This window comes from Sceloporus occidentalis, unplaced genomic scaffold (genome assembly GCF_023333645.1).
Source record: "Sceloporus occidentalis isolate IW3139 unplaced genomic scaffold, rSceOcc1.0.p SCAF_4, whole genome shotgun sequence".
NCBI lineage: Eukaryota > Metazoa > Chordata > Lepidosauria > Squamata > Phrynosomatidae > Sceloporus > Sceloporus occidentalis.
This window is the reverse complement of record NW_028316984.1, coordinates 198,637,062-198,652,443: the sequence shown is the minus strand read 5'-3', so window position 1 is coordinate 198,652,443 and position 15,382 is coordinate 198,637,062. Positions and strand designations below refer to the sequence as shown.

Below are 15,382 nucleotides of genomic sequence, written 5' to 3'. Positions count from 1 at the left end.
AGAACCCAGAATCCCAGGAACTTGGGTCTGTAGTCCCTGAAAGTAACTTTTTCAAGATATTTTTGTGTATGAACTCGGAGGGCAATTTAGAAATTCTTTTGAAACATCTACTAACATGTTGCTTGGAAACAAAATTGATGCAAAACGAAAACACAGTATACATGGATTTGCAAAAAAAACAACACCCTTAGTTTTATCTTGTATTTAAGAATCAGAGAAGACTAACAACAGAAACTCTTATGTGGATGTAGGCTCAGATGCTTCTATACCTTCATTTTTTTCCTCTAGTTCAGTGATTTCCAAACTTTGGTCCTTCAGATGTTTTAGACTTCAACTCCCAGAAGCACCAACCAACTTGGCTGACAGTCAGGAATTCTGGGAGTTGAAGTCCAAAACATCTGGAAGACCAAAATTTGGGAACCATTGCTCTAGTTGCGTGTTTTTCAAAGGATCTTTCAAAGGCTTTAGATATCGAAAGGGTGCTGGGTGATTTTTTAAAAAAATATCTGTTAGTAAAGAAGGGGTAAAAACACAAAAGGGCCTCAATCCAACGTTGCCTTCTTCTTCTTCTTCTTCTTATTATTATTATTCTTATTATTATTATTATTATTATTATTAGCATAATTAGCTCACATGCAGAGGCAGCCCTGTTGACTACAGGGGTTCATGCGTGGCTCTCATCCATAGGTTCACCAAAAGCCATAAATTGAATGCACTGCCTCAGAGTGTGATGGAGGTTTTTAAACAGTGGCTGGATAGCCATCTGTCAGGAGTGCTTGGATTGGGTATTCCTGCATGGCAGAATGAGATGGGACTGTCCCTTTTGGTGTCTTCCATGTCTATGATTCTATGAGACATGCTTCATGAGCACTGTGAACCCCATAAATTCACCTTAGGCTTGCCCATAAGTTGGAAACAACTTGAAGACCCACAACAACAACTTTTTTACTTCACAATTATAGCACTGTGATTCCACTTTAACTCCCTTGGCTCCATCCCATGAAATATTAGCATTGGCAGTTCAGAGAGGGAAGTTTAGAATTTCCACATGAATCCCCCCAACTACAAATGAATTGCTCCACTGACATGGAAGCCACCATCCACTGTGGATAAAGTGCTGCTTTGGGATTTGGGGTTGGAAGGCAGAGATTAATAGTCTGGATTGTTTGTCTGTGTTTCCTCACTTATAGGACATCCTCGAAGGAGGCAATCTCCGTGTCCCATTGCAGGAGCTTCACCAAATGATCCTCACCCCAATCAAAGCTTACTCTTCTCGGAACTTGACAGGGGATGAGCACTGCCGGGATTCAGAGCCCCATCGCCCAACTTCTTTGATCGGCTCCGACAGCCAAGGGTCCGACTGCAAGGACTCTGCCTCTGGAGGGATGCATCACCATCACTCTCACTTGCCAGGCTGCGAGGGAGAATCTGGTGGGGCCCCTTTGCCAGAAGGCGATATCCCGGGACAGTTCACTAAGGTGATGGGGAAAGGTGAGCAACCTGGTTCAATTTCATTCTCTGCTAGGCTTCCTTGTTGTCATTCGTCAGACAAACTAAGAGTGATTGAATTCAAAGACATAGCTGTGTTAGTCTGGAAAATCAGCCTGCAAAGGAGTCTCGCAGCATCCTTGAGACTAACTAAATGATAGAAGAGCGATTGGTTAGTATTCTTTTCGAGAACTGATTGTTTGGAATCAGTGGGGATTAGTTTGCTGGTGGTCTTTAGACTCATGGATTGGCTTTGGTTTCAGTGTGAAGCGCTGGACTATTTTTTTTTTTTTTTAAATCCAGCAAGCCACATTCGCTGTGGTTAGGGACCCAGGACCCCCATGAAAGTGAAGAAAAAACGCAAATAAAAAACTGCCCCCTTTTTAACTAGAATGAACACCTTTCTAGGAATCTCTGAGGCCTCCATCACAACCCTGTGACCAACATCTGGCAGAGGTTGACCACAAAATTGCATTGGAGGACCTACAAATACCTAAAGAAGTGATTTCTCTAGGAATCACTAGGTCCTCCAATGTGACTCTGTGGTCAGCGTTTGGCAGAGTCATGCTGGAGAACCTAGAGATTCTTAGAGAACAAATTAATCAAATCAGTGAATAATCAAATCCACAAAAGTGAAAGCTACAAATGTGGAGGGCCATGTACAATTCTGGGAATTGTAGTTTTGTGAGACATCTAGCCTTTTCTGTCGGAGAGCTCTGGTGCCACAATAAAGCTACAGTTGCCAGGATTCCAAAGCGCTGAACCAGGGCAGTTAAAGCCGTCTCAAACTGGATTATTTCTGCAGTGTGTTTTGGGCCTATGAGGCTGCTTCTGATGTCTGCACCTGCCCCCTTGTGGCAAGCAAGAGGCTGTATCATCCTGCCTCTGAATTGGGCCCTTATCCATATGTAGAGCAAGCAGCTGCTTCCTTTTTATAAATAGACTGTAAGTGGAGTAATTCCAGGTTGACGCCACACAGTAACACAGACTGAAAGAGAGAACTAAACACAGAAAGGCATGAATGGAATCTAGGCTCTGCATGGACGCGCATTCATTGTGGTTGACTAATCCATCGGTAATTTTCTTTTTTTCAGGAGTGCATGCACACTGTAGGAATAATGCCATTTGACTTTAAGGCAGTTTGACTTAAAGTACTGTAGCTCCGTCCTTTGGAATTCTGGGATTTGCAGTTTTACAAGATCTTTAGCCTTCTCTGCCAAAGGGTGCTGGTGTCTCACCAAACCAGAAACCCTAGGATTCAGTAGCATGGAGCCATGGCAGTTAAAGTGGTGTCAAACTGTATTATTTCTACAATGTAGATGCACACCAAGTCACTGTAGTGAGGACCAGTTAGTGTCCATTCTAAAAAGTCTTGACCCAGGTGCTAATTTCCCTTGTGAATGAGTTTCCTTCTTTCTCTCTCTTCACCGCACTTGTAAAATGGTGCTTGCAGTGTGTACCCAACTCCTTGTCTCCAGACCAGATGAGGAGAATATAAGTTCCTATCTACAGCTCATCGACAAATGCCTAATTCATGAGGTGAGTAACTTCTAGTCCACATTTACAAAACTTTTCCCAGCGCTAAGACACTACAGGTTGAGTATTAATTGTCTGAAATGTTTGGGACTAGAGGTGTTTTTGGATTAGAGGTTTTTTTTAAAAAAAGATATTTATTTATTTATTTATTTATTTTGGAATACTTGTATTTGCATATATGTACATAATACAAAAGTTTATGAATGAAACAAAGTTTGTGTACACTGAAACATCAGAAAACAAAGGTGTCACTATCTCAGCCATCCATGACAAATGTTTTGGGTTTTGGAATATTTTGCAATTCTGGATAAGGGAGGCTGGGTGTGTAAATATGACATTTTGTAGGACATACATTGCTAGGTTGGGTGCATGGAGATGAGAGATTGCAGAGGAGAAATGGAGTAACTAGTTCTTTTATTATTTAAAATATGTATAAAAGTATCTTCAGTATATGTGTATAAGGTGTATACAAAAAATAAATGAATTTCATGGTTAGATTTAGGTCCCCTCTGCAAGACAGCTCATTTATTTGCAAATATTCCAAAATCTGAAAAAAAAATCCCACATCCAAAGCACTTCTGGACATTTGGATAAGCATTTTGGATAAGGGAGACTCAACCTATATACAGGCAGATGTGTGTGTGTGTGTGTGTGTGTGTGAGTGTGTGTCTGCGTCTGTATATCTTTATATATATTTTTAATCCATCAGGTGACATATCGTAAAACAAACCCAAAAACCCCATATTGCTGCATATAGTTGTAAAATGTCTAATCAAATCAGTAGATTCAAATCCCTGCTCGGTTATGGAAACCGTCTGGGTGATCTTGGGCAAGTCACACACTCTCAGCCTCGGAGGCATGCAAAGGCAAACCTCCTTTGAACAAGGAAAACTCCATGATAGGTTTGCCTTAGGGTTGCCATAAGTTGGAAACAACTACAACAGCAAAATTCAGTGTAATAACCACCACAGAATTTTGAAACCAAGCCAATGTAGCGGTTTGAGTTCAGACTAGGACTTAGGAAGATGTGAGTTTCAATCCCTACTTGGCCATTGAAACCCACAGGGTGCCCTTGGGCAAATCACATTCTCTCAGCCTCAGAGGAAACCTACTCTGAATACACAATACCACCATATAAAAATCAGAGGGGAAAAGTTCATCACCAAAGCTATCAACTTCAATGAAACTGAGCAATCAGGAATAGCTGACCAATTTGGGGAGGGGGGGTTATTGAGACAAGAATGCCTTCACCAAAGGTTGGCAAAGTTTTATTTATTTATTTATTTGCTTTAGGTATTTCTATCCACCTTTCTTACAAAAGCAGCTTGCAGTGTAAGTTCAAACAAAATAGCTAAAAAAATTAGCTTCTATTTTTTGCACTATAAGTCCCCAAATCCTCTCCGCAACATGGCCATTAGGACTTGTAGTCTCAACATTTCCAGCCAAGAAGATCGGAAGAAGCCGCCTTTGGAGCAGCTGGTTTTATTCCACTCCACCATCTCCCATAGCCCCAGAGCTGCTCAAGTTGTACATTAATTGCATTCACACAATTAACCTCTCATTGATTTTGACCCTTGAGTCTTGAGGGCCTTCTCAATTTGCTGGATGGATGTCGCATTAGGGGCCATCCTGGGTTGCTTGTTACTGTCCAGATTGTAAGCTAGCCTATGAGAAGCTCAGATCAGTTTCCTTTCCTTTGGAGCCTTCTTGTCAAAGCTTGGAGCTTTCCTGTAAAAATTACTTTTACCAGAAGCAAAGTTTAAAGATAACTGGAGCTTAGCATGTGCAAGCTTGCTTAAAGTAGCTCCAATAGGACTGGCTGGAAGCTCAGGAAGCCCCATTATTTGTACATGGAGCAGGAACTTTTTGCTATGGACCTTTGGGAGGAAAAGTTTTTGCATTTACAGTACAGCCTTCCTTACACGGAGGATCCATTCTGGCTGGGGAAGGATAGTTGGAATGAGAGTTGAGTCTAGGAATAGATATTAGAAATAGATGTTCGTCAGGGTAAGAGACAGAGAGGAGTAAGAGTCAGGGTTAGAGTTGGCTAGGAGATTAATTCAAAGGCATAGCCATGTTAGCATGGAAAATCAGTGTGCATTGCAGCACCTTTGAGACTAAGAAACATAGAAAGTTGGTAGCATGAGCTTTCATGGACTTGAGCCTCAGATGCATTTGGAGATGGTGTGTGGACACGGAACAATGGATGCAAGCTCCAAGAAAAGAGATTCCACCTCAACATTAGGAGGAACTTTCTGACAATACGGGCTGTTTGACAGTGGAACAAACTCCCTCAGAGTGTAATGGAGTCTCCTTCCTTAGAGGTCTTTAAACAGAGGCTGGATGGACATGGATGGCAATGCAAACCTTTGAACAAATCTTGCCGAGAAGATTTGGCAATGGTTGCCATAAGTCAGAAATGACTTGAAGTCACACAACAATAACAAAGTCAACCAGATGGTGTTGAGGCACAGCTCCCCATTCCCAACCCAAATGACTAGTAATCAGTCGAGGAGCATGCCACATGAGATCCCTTGTGGCATTACCTGGTGACTGGCAGCCATCTCCTTTCCGCATGTCAAAACATAAGTTCTCTGGCAAGGCTTTACACTCTCTGCCAGCATCAAACAGGATTTCCACTGAACAGTTTTCCAACTGGCAAATCCTCACTCATACAGGTGGGTGGGCTTTGCAAGAGCCTTAATTGGTGTTAAGGGCTCAAAGAAGCAATCCTTTATCCCCCTCGAGAAACTATCACTGGAGTACTTTCTCCAAGCAGTTCAAGACCTTGGTTAATGGAGGCTGCTCTGATGGCCCACCACACAAAGAACCTCAACTTGTCTTTCTCCAAAGGGTAATCAGCTGGGTCAAGGCTGCTAGAAAACATTGTTTGCATTCACAACCTACTGCTTGATTGCAGTTTTGTTGGCTTTGGACAATGTGTTATTTCTCCTTGTTGCATTGATTTATCACAATGTGTTGTTAATTACCCATCATTGCTATTACCACTTTGTACTCCTTAACAGTAATTTGTTTTATTTCTTACATCCCCCTCCTCTCTTGGGCAGGCGTTTACAGAGACGCAGAAGAAAAGGCTGTTGTCATGGAAACAACAGGTGCAAAAACTCTTCAGGTCTTTCCCGCGGAAAACCATCCTAGACCTCTCGGGATATCGGCAGCAAAGAACGTAGGTTGGAGGCTTTGCCTCTCAAATTTGGTGCCTGGGAGAAGAGATGGAGAGAGGCTCATGGAGAGAGGCTCATGGACCAAGAGGAAGGAGGGGAGGGACCCACACTCCACCCATTGCTTGCGCCATGAGCAGCCACTAGTATTTTTAAATATTCCACGACGCCCTGAGTCCCAGTTTTGGGAAAAGGAAAGTATGTATGTATATACAGTGGACCCTTCCCTTACGTGGGGGATCCGTTCTGGATCCCACCATGTAAGGGAAGAAACACATATGTTCAAACCCCATTGAAAACAATGGGGTGCATGCATGCAGCGTGTGCACCATTGTTTTTCCTGTGGTGCAGCTTTAGTGTAAGCTGAAAGCCACATATGGCACGGGTGCACTGTGTATATACATGCACACACACACACAATAAATAATATGGTCTTGAAGTGCAGCCTATGCAGTTCTTTTGCAAACAGGCTTGTAAAATGTGGGTTAGACAAGGTAACTGTTACATAGATTTGTAATTGGTTGACCGGCCGAGCCCAAAGGGTGCTCAACAATGGCTCCTTTTCATCCTGGAAAGAAGTGACCAGTGGGGTCCCACAGGGGTCTGTCCTGGGGCCAGTACTGTTCAACATCTTTATCAATGACCTGGATGACAGAATTGGGAGCTTACTTACCAAATTTGCAGATGACACCAAATTAGGAGGAAAAGCTAATACTCCAGAGGACAGGATCAACATTCAAAATTATCTGAATAGACTAGAAAGCTGGGCCAAAGCTAACAAAATGAAATTCAACACAGAGAAATGTAAGGTACTGCACTTAGGGCAGAAAAATGAAATGCTCAGATATAGGATTGGGGACACCTGGCTGAATGAAACTACATGTGAAAGGGATCTGGGAGTCCAAGTAGACCACAAGTTGAACATGAGTCAGCAGTGCGATGCGGCAGCTAACAAGGCCAATGTGGTTTTAGGCTGCATCAATAAAAGTATAGTGTCTAGATCAAGAGAAGTAATAGTGCCACTGTATTCTGCTCTGGTCAGGCCCCACCTGGAATATTGTGTCCAGTTCTGGGCACCACAATTTAAAAAGGATGTTGAGAAACTGGAGCGTGTCCAAAGGAGGGCGACTAAAATGGTGAAGGGACTGGAAACCATGCCCTATGAGGAACGACTTAGGGAACAGGGGATGTTTAGCCTGGAGAAGAGAAGGTTAAGAGGTGATATGATAGCCCTGTTTAAATATTTGAAGGGATGTCACATTGAGGATGGCGGAAGCTTGTTTTCTGCTGCTCCAGAGAACAGGACCCAGAGCAATGGATGCAAGCTGCAGGAAAAGAGATTCCACCTCAACATTAGGAAGAACTTCCTGACAGTGAGGGCTGTTCAACAGTTGAACAAACTCCCTTGGAGTGTGGTGGAGTCTGCTTCCTTGGAGGTCTTTAAGCAGAGGCTGGATGGCCATCTGTTGGGGATGCTTTGATTGAGATTTCCTGCACGGCAGAATGGGGTTGGACTGTATGGCCCTTGTGGTCTCTTCCGTTTCTATGATTTTATGATTCTTGGGATGCCAAGGAGATGTGGCCAGCTGGCGGAGATGCCAGGGAACCAGAACACAAGCCTTGGCAAAAGACAAAATCATGATTTGATGTTGCCCACCCACAGTATTAATCCCATGTGACAGCCTGGCCGAAACAAGGACAAGTTACTTTTCTGGACTGCTTCTGTAGCCCAGAAAAGTAACTTTCTCCATAGTTAAAGTGGGAAGCTCAGGGCAGAGCTGGGGATTCCTACTCCTTGCTTGGATGACTCCTTTCAACCATAATCTGCAGTCTCCTGTGATTTGTGTGTTGGCAGCAGCTGGCAGGCACACACATTAATTAATATCTATATATTTAAAATATTCACATGCTATCCTCAAAACATTTATAGCCATGGTGTGCCCTACTTAGGAAAAATGGCAGGGTATAAATAGCAACATTAAATAAAAAGAATTGATGTCAATTAAATAACTTTGCAACTATTTATGATGGAATTGGACTTAAGGCAATAAAGCAAGCATCATTCAAATGAACACCAGTTCTTTAAATCAAGCTTGCGTTATTCTTAATTTTAAGTAGTTGCGCTAGACAACTGAGTCTTATCCTCTATGTCCAGGTCACCAGTGTGACAATATTCCAGTTGTTCTGTGCTGTCGAGTTGACTTCAACATATGATGAACATTATGAGTGAGAGACTTCCAAGAGACCTTGGTCCCAAACACACTGCAGAAATAATCCAGTTTGAGACCACTTTAACTGCCCTAAGTGCTAGGGAATTCTGTGAACTGTTTTGTGAGACATTTAGCTTTCTCTATCGGAAAGCTCTGGTGCCACTATAAATTACAATTCCCAGAATTCTTTAGCACTGAGCTGACGCAGTTAAAGAGGTCTCAAACTGGACTAATCCTGCAGTATGTTTTCAACCCCTTCTGTTATGTCTTGTGAACACATCATTCCAAACACAGGCAATAGACTTTGCATTTATAATATGCTTCCTACTGGACATGTATATATGTGGTGTGATGTGCTGTGTGTATGTATGTGTGTGTGAATATATATATATATGAGTGTGTGTGTGTTTTTTTTTTCCAGCCGAGGTTTTGGCCAGTCGAACTCCTTACCGACAGCTGGATCTGTAGGTACAGGAATGGGTCGGCGGAACCCACGCCAGTTCCAAATCCCTTCCCGGAACCTCCCCACCTCGCGGCTGGGCCTTCTGGGCCCCACCAGCCTCCTGGGAGCCACCCAGCGCAACGCAGCTGCCAATCCCGCCATCCTGAAACAAGGAAGACAGGTGCGTTATTGATTGGAGATGGGTGGACAGTTCCTTCATACAGTAGGAGGCAGGGAAAGTCAGCTCATCCAATGAAACACACAATGGCCTGTTACAGACTGCCAAAATAAAGCTGCTTCGGGTCTCTTTGGAGGTATGTTGTTTAAATGATGCCTGCATCCTAAGAATCCAGAAGCTGCACCAAAGCTGCACTCCAGTGCTTAGGAATGGAGTGTGGCTTTGGCGCGACCTCCGGACTCTTGGGACCCATGCATAATTTAAACAGCATACTTTCAAAGAGACCCGAAGCAGCTTTATTTTGGCAGTCTGTAACAGGCCAATGAATTATGGGCCAAAAGCCTAAATCTCCGTGTGTAGAGTTGGTTTTGCTATATAGCTGTGTGGCAGCAGCGTGTTTGTTTGTTTGTTTGATGGATACTAAAATCCATGGATACTCAAGTCCCATTAAATACAGTGGCATTGTAAAATAATGTCTCTTATATAAAATGGCAAATTCAAGGTTTGCTTTTTGGAATTTATGTACTCTTTTAAATGTTTTCACACTGGATGGTTGAATCCATGGATAAAATATCTGTGAATACGGAGGGCTGACTATAGTTCGAAATCTACTGGGTGAGCCTGCTGGAAAAGATACTGTATGTCTTCAATACTGTTTTAAAGATAGCATGTTTAGCTATCATCTCTCCTGGCAGGTCATTTTAGTCTAGGGGTGGCAGGAAAAAAGTCCTCTGGGTGACAGTTGCCAACCTAATCTGTGTTGGAACAATGGATTTGAAGAGACTAATTGAGACAAGGTACTATAAAAAGGCTTTATCTATAAATGCTTAAAAGGGTAACAAACAATATATGCAACAGAATCATACAAAACCCATATATACAAAGGACACAAAATAAAGCATAGTAGTAATGGCAAACATAATAACAAATAGCAAATAATAATACAAACTATATAAAACAATCAAATAACACAAGTATAATGCAACAGAAAAGAAGGCTGAGAATAGAGTGAGCAAAAGAGGGAGAGAGAGGAAGGCTCACTATAAAGCTAGCCTTATTAAGGCTCAAAAGTTTATTAGAGCTATGCATATACAGCTGTAGGCCATCTGTGTTCTCAGTAGCTGTCCTCTAGCAGACCTGAGTGTATGGGTGGATTATACAGGAGGAGGCAATCTTATAGGTAACTTGGGCTCAAACCATGTAGAGCTTTAAAGGTAACAACCAACAACTTTGTATTTTGCCTGGAAGCTAACTGGCAGCCAATGGAGTGATGTTCATATTGGTGTGTGATGCTCACTACTAAATGTACAAGCAGTCAGTCTGGCTGCTGTATTTTGAACTAACTGACATTTCCAAACTTGTTGCGAAGATAGCCCATCCAAAGGCACACAATGGCACCACATGCACAACCCTGAACTAAATGTGGACATTCTCTCACGCTGGACAAAAATGTTCAGCTACTTCCATAGAAGAACATATGCAGGCATTGAGATCCAGGAGAGCCAACTTTGAAGGTTGTTTTGACATCCTCTTTCCTGTTCCCTTTCTCCGTCTCAACTGCATCATTCTTAATTTTTAATTTTAAAAGGGATAGGGGCAGGAGAGAATGTAAAGTCAGCCAGAAAACTCTGCAGGCATTTCCTGTTTTCACTCTCTTTGGTGTTGTAAAGAGGTCCAGCAAAGGAGAGCCAAGAGAGGAGGGAGGCAGGAATGGAATGGAAATGAATGCTTTGGAGAGGAAGGAAGGAGAGAGAAAAAGAGAAGCGACTCTGGGTGGAGAGGCTCAGATGCTGCTATTATTAGAAACACACACAGCCCTTAGAAAGTTAAGATAAAACCTTGTACAAAAGAAGTGAGGATGTGAATGGAACTGGCAAACTTGATTCACCTAATCAATGGTTCATTCAGAATTACAAAGAGCTCCCAGGCTTGTGTACTACTTTCCTTTCTTGCTGGATATGAGAAGGAGATCGGAAGTCTGTGTTTCTGTTTTAAAACCAACCATGAGTCCATTATGAGGCTAGCCATTGATTAGGGAAACAAGCCAAAGTCAAACCATGGTTAACTACCTTGGCTTGTTTCCTTAACGGTAATTAACCTTAACTATTGTCCTCAGAGTTAACAGGTACCTGATGTTAGTTCAGAAGTGTTAGTTCAGAGACTGCATGTGACCCTCAAAGCCATTTTGTTTTGGAAGGGCAGGGCCCCCAAAACAACCAAGGTGGCCCAAAACATGTAGCATAAATTGTCCATATACAGCAAATGTGTTTGTTCAGGAAAGGTGAATTTGGCGCCTTTTCATGCTACAGTCAACGCTCCATATCCATGTATTTTTTATCGGTTGATTAAGGCATCCATTTTTGAAAGTATTTTGCAAATATATAAATTCCAAAAAAACCCTTGATTTTGCCATTTTATATAAGGGACACCATTTTACTAAACCATTGTATTTAATGGGGCTTGAGCATCAACAGATTTTGTTATCCATGGGCGGCCCTGGAACCAAACTCCAGTGGATACCAAAGGCCCACTGTATTCAGTTTAACTGCCATGGCTTCATCCTATGAAGTTCTATATCCAGGTTGTTTTTTTTTTTTTGTTTTGTTTTGTTTTGTTTTGAGGGGTGGTGTTTTGTTTTGTTTTGGTTAATTGCTATCAAGTTGCTCTCAGTCCTATGAATGAGAGACTTCCAAGAGACCCTGTTACCAACAGACCTGTTCACATCCTGCAGACTGGGGGCAGCTGTTGCTTCCTTGATTTTGGGTCTAACCATATGTAATGGCTAAGAAATAGATAAGAAGAAAATCAATTCATCTGAGATATGGTGATGGAGAAGAGTGCTGAGAATACTGTGGATGGCCAAAAAGACAAACAAATGGGTCCTTGAACAGATCATGCCTGAAGTCTCCCTGGAAGTAGGGTTGCCATAAGTCAGGACCTCCAAACCGGGACAAATGTAGGACAAAATTTTCAAATGTAGGGCACTTTTTTTTTTTTTTTTTTTTTTTTTTTTAATGGAGGACATGCAAAAAATTGATGATTTTTTTAAATTCATATAAATGCATGTTTCTTAGGCATGATCAAAATGGAGGACGTTTGGCATTATTCCTAGACAGATGGCAGAAATGTGCTTCCCTTTCTGGCCAAAAACCAGAAGAGGAGGAAGAGTGGAAGAAGCAGAGGAGGAGGAAGAGGAGAACAAGAAAAGAAGGAAGAAGAGGAGGAGGAAGAAGAGGGGGGAAGGAGGAGGAGGAAGAAGAGGAAGTAGAGAGGAAGAAAAAGGGGAGGAAGAGGGGAAGGATGAGGTGGAGAAGAAGAGGAGGAGGAAGAAGAAGAAGGGGAGGAGGAGGAGGAGAGGAGGAAGAAGAGGAGGAGGAGAGTAAGAAGAAGAGGAGACAGAAGAAGAGGAGGAGGAGAAAGAAGAGGAAAGGCTCTTTCCACTGCCTTGCAGCCTCCCTGGCCGGCGGAGGAGGCCAAGCAGGGAACGGGCCTCACTGAGGTGAGGCTCCTTTCCCTGCCTGGCATCCGTCGGGGGGGATCCCGGGGGCAGGGCGGGACCGTGTGGCCACACCCCAAACTGGGAAAGTCCCGCCCCCAGGCGGGATATGGCAACCCTACCTGGAAGCCAAGATGATTAAATTGAGGCTATTGTACTTTGACCACATCATGAGAAGGCCTGACACATTAGAAAAGACAATAATGCTACGAAAGGTGGAGGGATATAGAAAGAGAGGAAAACCGCATGCTAGATGGGTGGACTCTACTGAGGAGGTCATAGACATCAGTCTGCAGGACTTGAGCAGAGCTGTGGATTATAAGGAGTCTTGGAGATGTCTCATCCACAGGGTTGCCATGAGTTGGTATTGAGTCAAAGGTGGTTAACAACAGCAAACATGTAATAGGGTCTTCTTTTCTTACTGTGCCCCACTTTACAGCTGAAGGCAAAGAGCAAAGTGGGAGAAGGAAAGAGAAACTGGGACATTTTCAAAGCAATCAGAAAAATGGGACAGTGGAGGATTAATTGGGACTATCCCTGCCAAATCAGGAGAGTTGACTAGTATGCCAGTAGGAAGAGCTCTGCATAACTTCTCCTTCCTCTCTGCTTTCATGCGCTTCATGGTGCTCCTTCTATCTTCTCCCCATAGAACCTTTGGTTTGCAAACCCTGGAGGAAGTAACAGCATGCCTAGCCGGAGTCACAGCTCGGTCCAGAGGACACGCTCATTGCCAGTCCACACCTCTCCTCAAACAATGCTTATGTTCCAGCAGCCAGGTAGGCCAAAGCCATTCTTCTCCTTAATGACACCCCATTATCTCCCCACCCATAGTGGAAAACTGGCATTGGGTTAGCTTACAGTTGTAAACTGCTTAGACACGGTTAGTTCAGTATGAAGCGATATATAAATGAAGCTGTTTGTTTGAGTGGGTGTGATGTTTCAGCATTCTTTCTCTCCCAAAGTTTTGTGAAAGGTCTTTTAAGAAGGCTTTTAAAATTATCTGGCAGACTGTGGCTGGCATCCACTTAAGAGACATACACATGCATAAGTCACACTACACCTGCGGGGCCAAAACCTCAGCATGGCCCAACAGACATATTCTGCTGATAGCTGTTGTGGATTGTGTGTTGCAGTTACATATTGTGCATCACAGCTAGGCATCATGTATTCTGCACTGCATATTGTGAAATGGCACCTGCTTATTGATATGCGTTGTGCAAATTGTTATTGTGCCTGAAGATTACATAGTGTTCACATAGTGTATCTCTGTGTGTGGATATTTACACTCTATCAAGGGGATGTTGGACTGCAGCCTGTATCTGCCTGTATGAGCCTCCCTAGGCCTCCAGGTCCAGCAGGCACAGTTGGTGAGGTCAGAAATGGCTGCTGCAGGCTCCTTCAGTGACACTGGAAATGGGTTTGCTTTTACCTTAAAAAATGTTCTTCCTATTATCTTTGCAGAGTTCCAGGTACCAGTGACAGAACCTGATATCAATAACAGGCTGGAGTCCTTGTGCCTCAGTATGACTGAACATGCCCTGGGAGGTATGTACTGCTCTTATTTCTCCCCTCTTATTTTCATCAGTGGAACCAGGATGGTGCAGCAGACTGAGTATTGGACTACGACTCTGGAGATCAGGGTTTAAATCTCCACACCCCCATGGAAACCTACTGGGTGACTTTGGGCAAGATGTACTCTCTCAACCTCAGAGGAAGACAAAGACAAAACCCCTCTGACCAAACCTTCCCAAGAAAACCCTGTGATAGGTTCCCCTTAGGGTCGCCACAAGTTAGAAGTGACTTGAAGGCACACAATAACAACAATTTTCATCAGCAGAATTGCAAAAAGTAATTGACACATTTTATTGAATTGGGTGGTAAAAAACAGGACTACCCCAGCAAATGGAAAAGGGTCGGGGAGAGACCAAGATGCTAAATCTTTGAAGATAGGCAAGTGTGTACCCATGATAGATTCACCTTAGGATTATCATAAATCAGAAATGATTGAAGGCACAAAACAACAAGAAGTACATTTTCACATTCTTCGGCTACAGTGTTACACCCCTTACTTGAAGTGAACCCTGTTGAACGCATTCAGACTTCTTCTTCGTAAACATGCAAAAGACTATATTGTAACGCTTAGTTTGGAAGAGGACTAAGAAACACCAAGAGGTAATGCCTCCATTTCAGTTGCAGTAATATACAGGTGCTTTGAGACAAACTGGGATGAAACAATAAGGTTTTGAGGAAACATAGCCCACTTCCTCACACCGTCTTGCATCTGATAAAGTGGACTGTGTCCATGAAAAGTTGCACTAGAAATAAAAACACCGGCTAGAATGTCAGCGTGATTAAGGACAAACGTGACATGCATAGTTTGCAAATAGTGCTTGTTTTTATTGGTGAATTTGTACTCATAGCCTTTTGTCATTCAATTGCTACTACTGCATGATTTTGTAAAAAGACTTCTGCCTAAGTTCTTGTACATACTATACATCCCCTCATCATTGTGTCTTAAACTGAGGCTCCAGTCTTAAGCTTTAAAAGTTTAATTTTCCCCTACCAGAGATTTTTGTGGCTTCTACAACATTAGGCGTTGTAAACATGCATCTGCAGTAGTAGTCTCAAGTCTATGAAAGCTCATGTTACCGACTTCTTTCTTTCAGCAAGTCTCAAAGGTGCTACAATATCCCCTTGCATACTGATTTTCCAGAGTAACACAACTATGTCTTTGAACATGAGCAGTGTTGGTGGGGATAAGAGTCTGCAGGGAGGTAGGAATCCTCTTCTTGGCAGCTGCTTTAAAGTACATCTTGCTGAGATGTACCACAACTGGCTCTTGTTGCCTGT

The 15,382-nt window shown here is 42.9% G+C and overlaps 1 protein-coding gene across 2 annotated transcripts in view; it reads left to right on the top strand.

The window, feature by feature from the left end:
• SAMD4A (sterile alpha motif domain containing 4A) overlaps positions 1–15,382 on the top strand; it is a 145,853-nt gene that overhangs the window by 115,057 nt on the left and 15,414 nt on the right. For both annotated transcript variants that reach the window (XM_089522873.1, XM_089522872.1), the window contains 6 exons: positions 1,191–1,491; positions 2,942–3,027; positions 6,093–6,211; positions 8,838–9,039; positions 13,182–13,308; positions 13,994–14,077. In XM_089522873.1, coding sequence (XP_089378999.1) covers positions 1,191–1,491; positions 2,942–3,027; positions 6,093–6,211; positions 8,838–9,039; positions 13,182–13,308; positions 13,994–14,077 — 919 coding nt within the window. The remainder of the gene's footprint in view (positions 1–1,190; positions 1,492–2,941; positions 3,028–6,092; positions 6,212–8,837; positions 9,040–13,181; positions 13,309–13,993; positions 14,078–15,382) is intronic.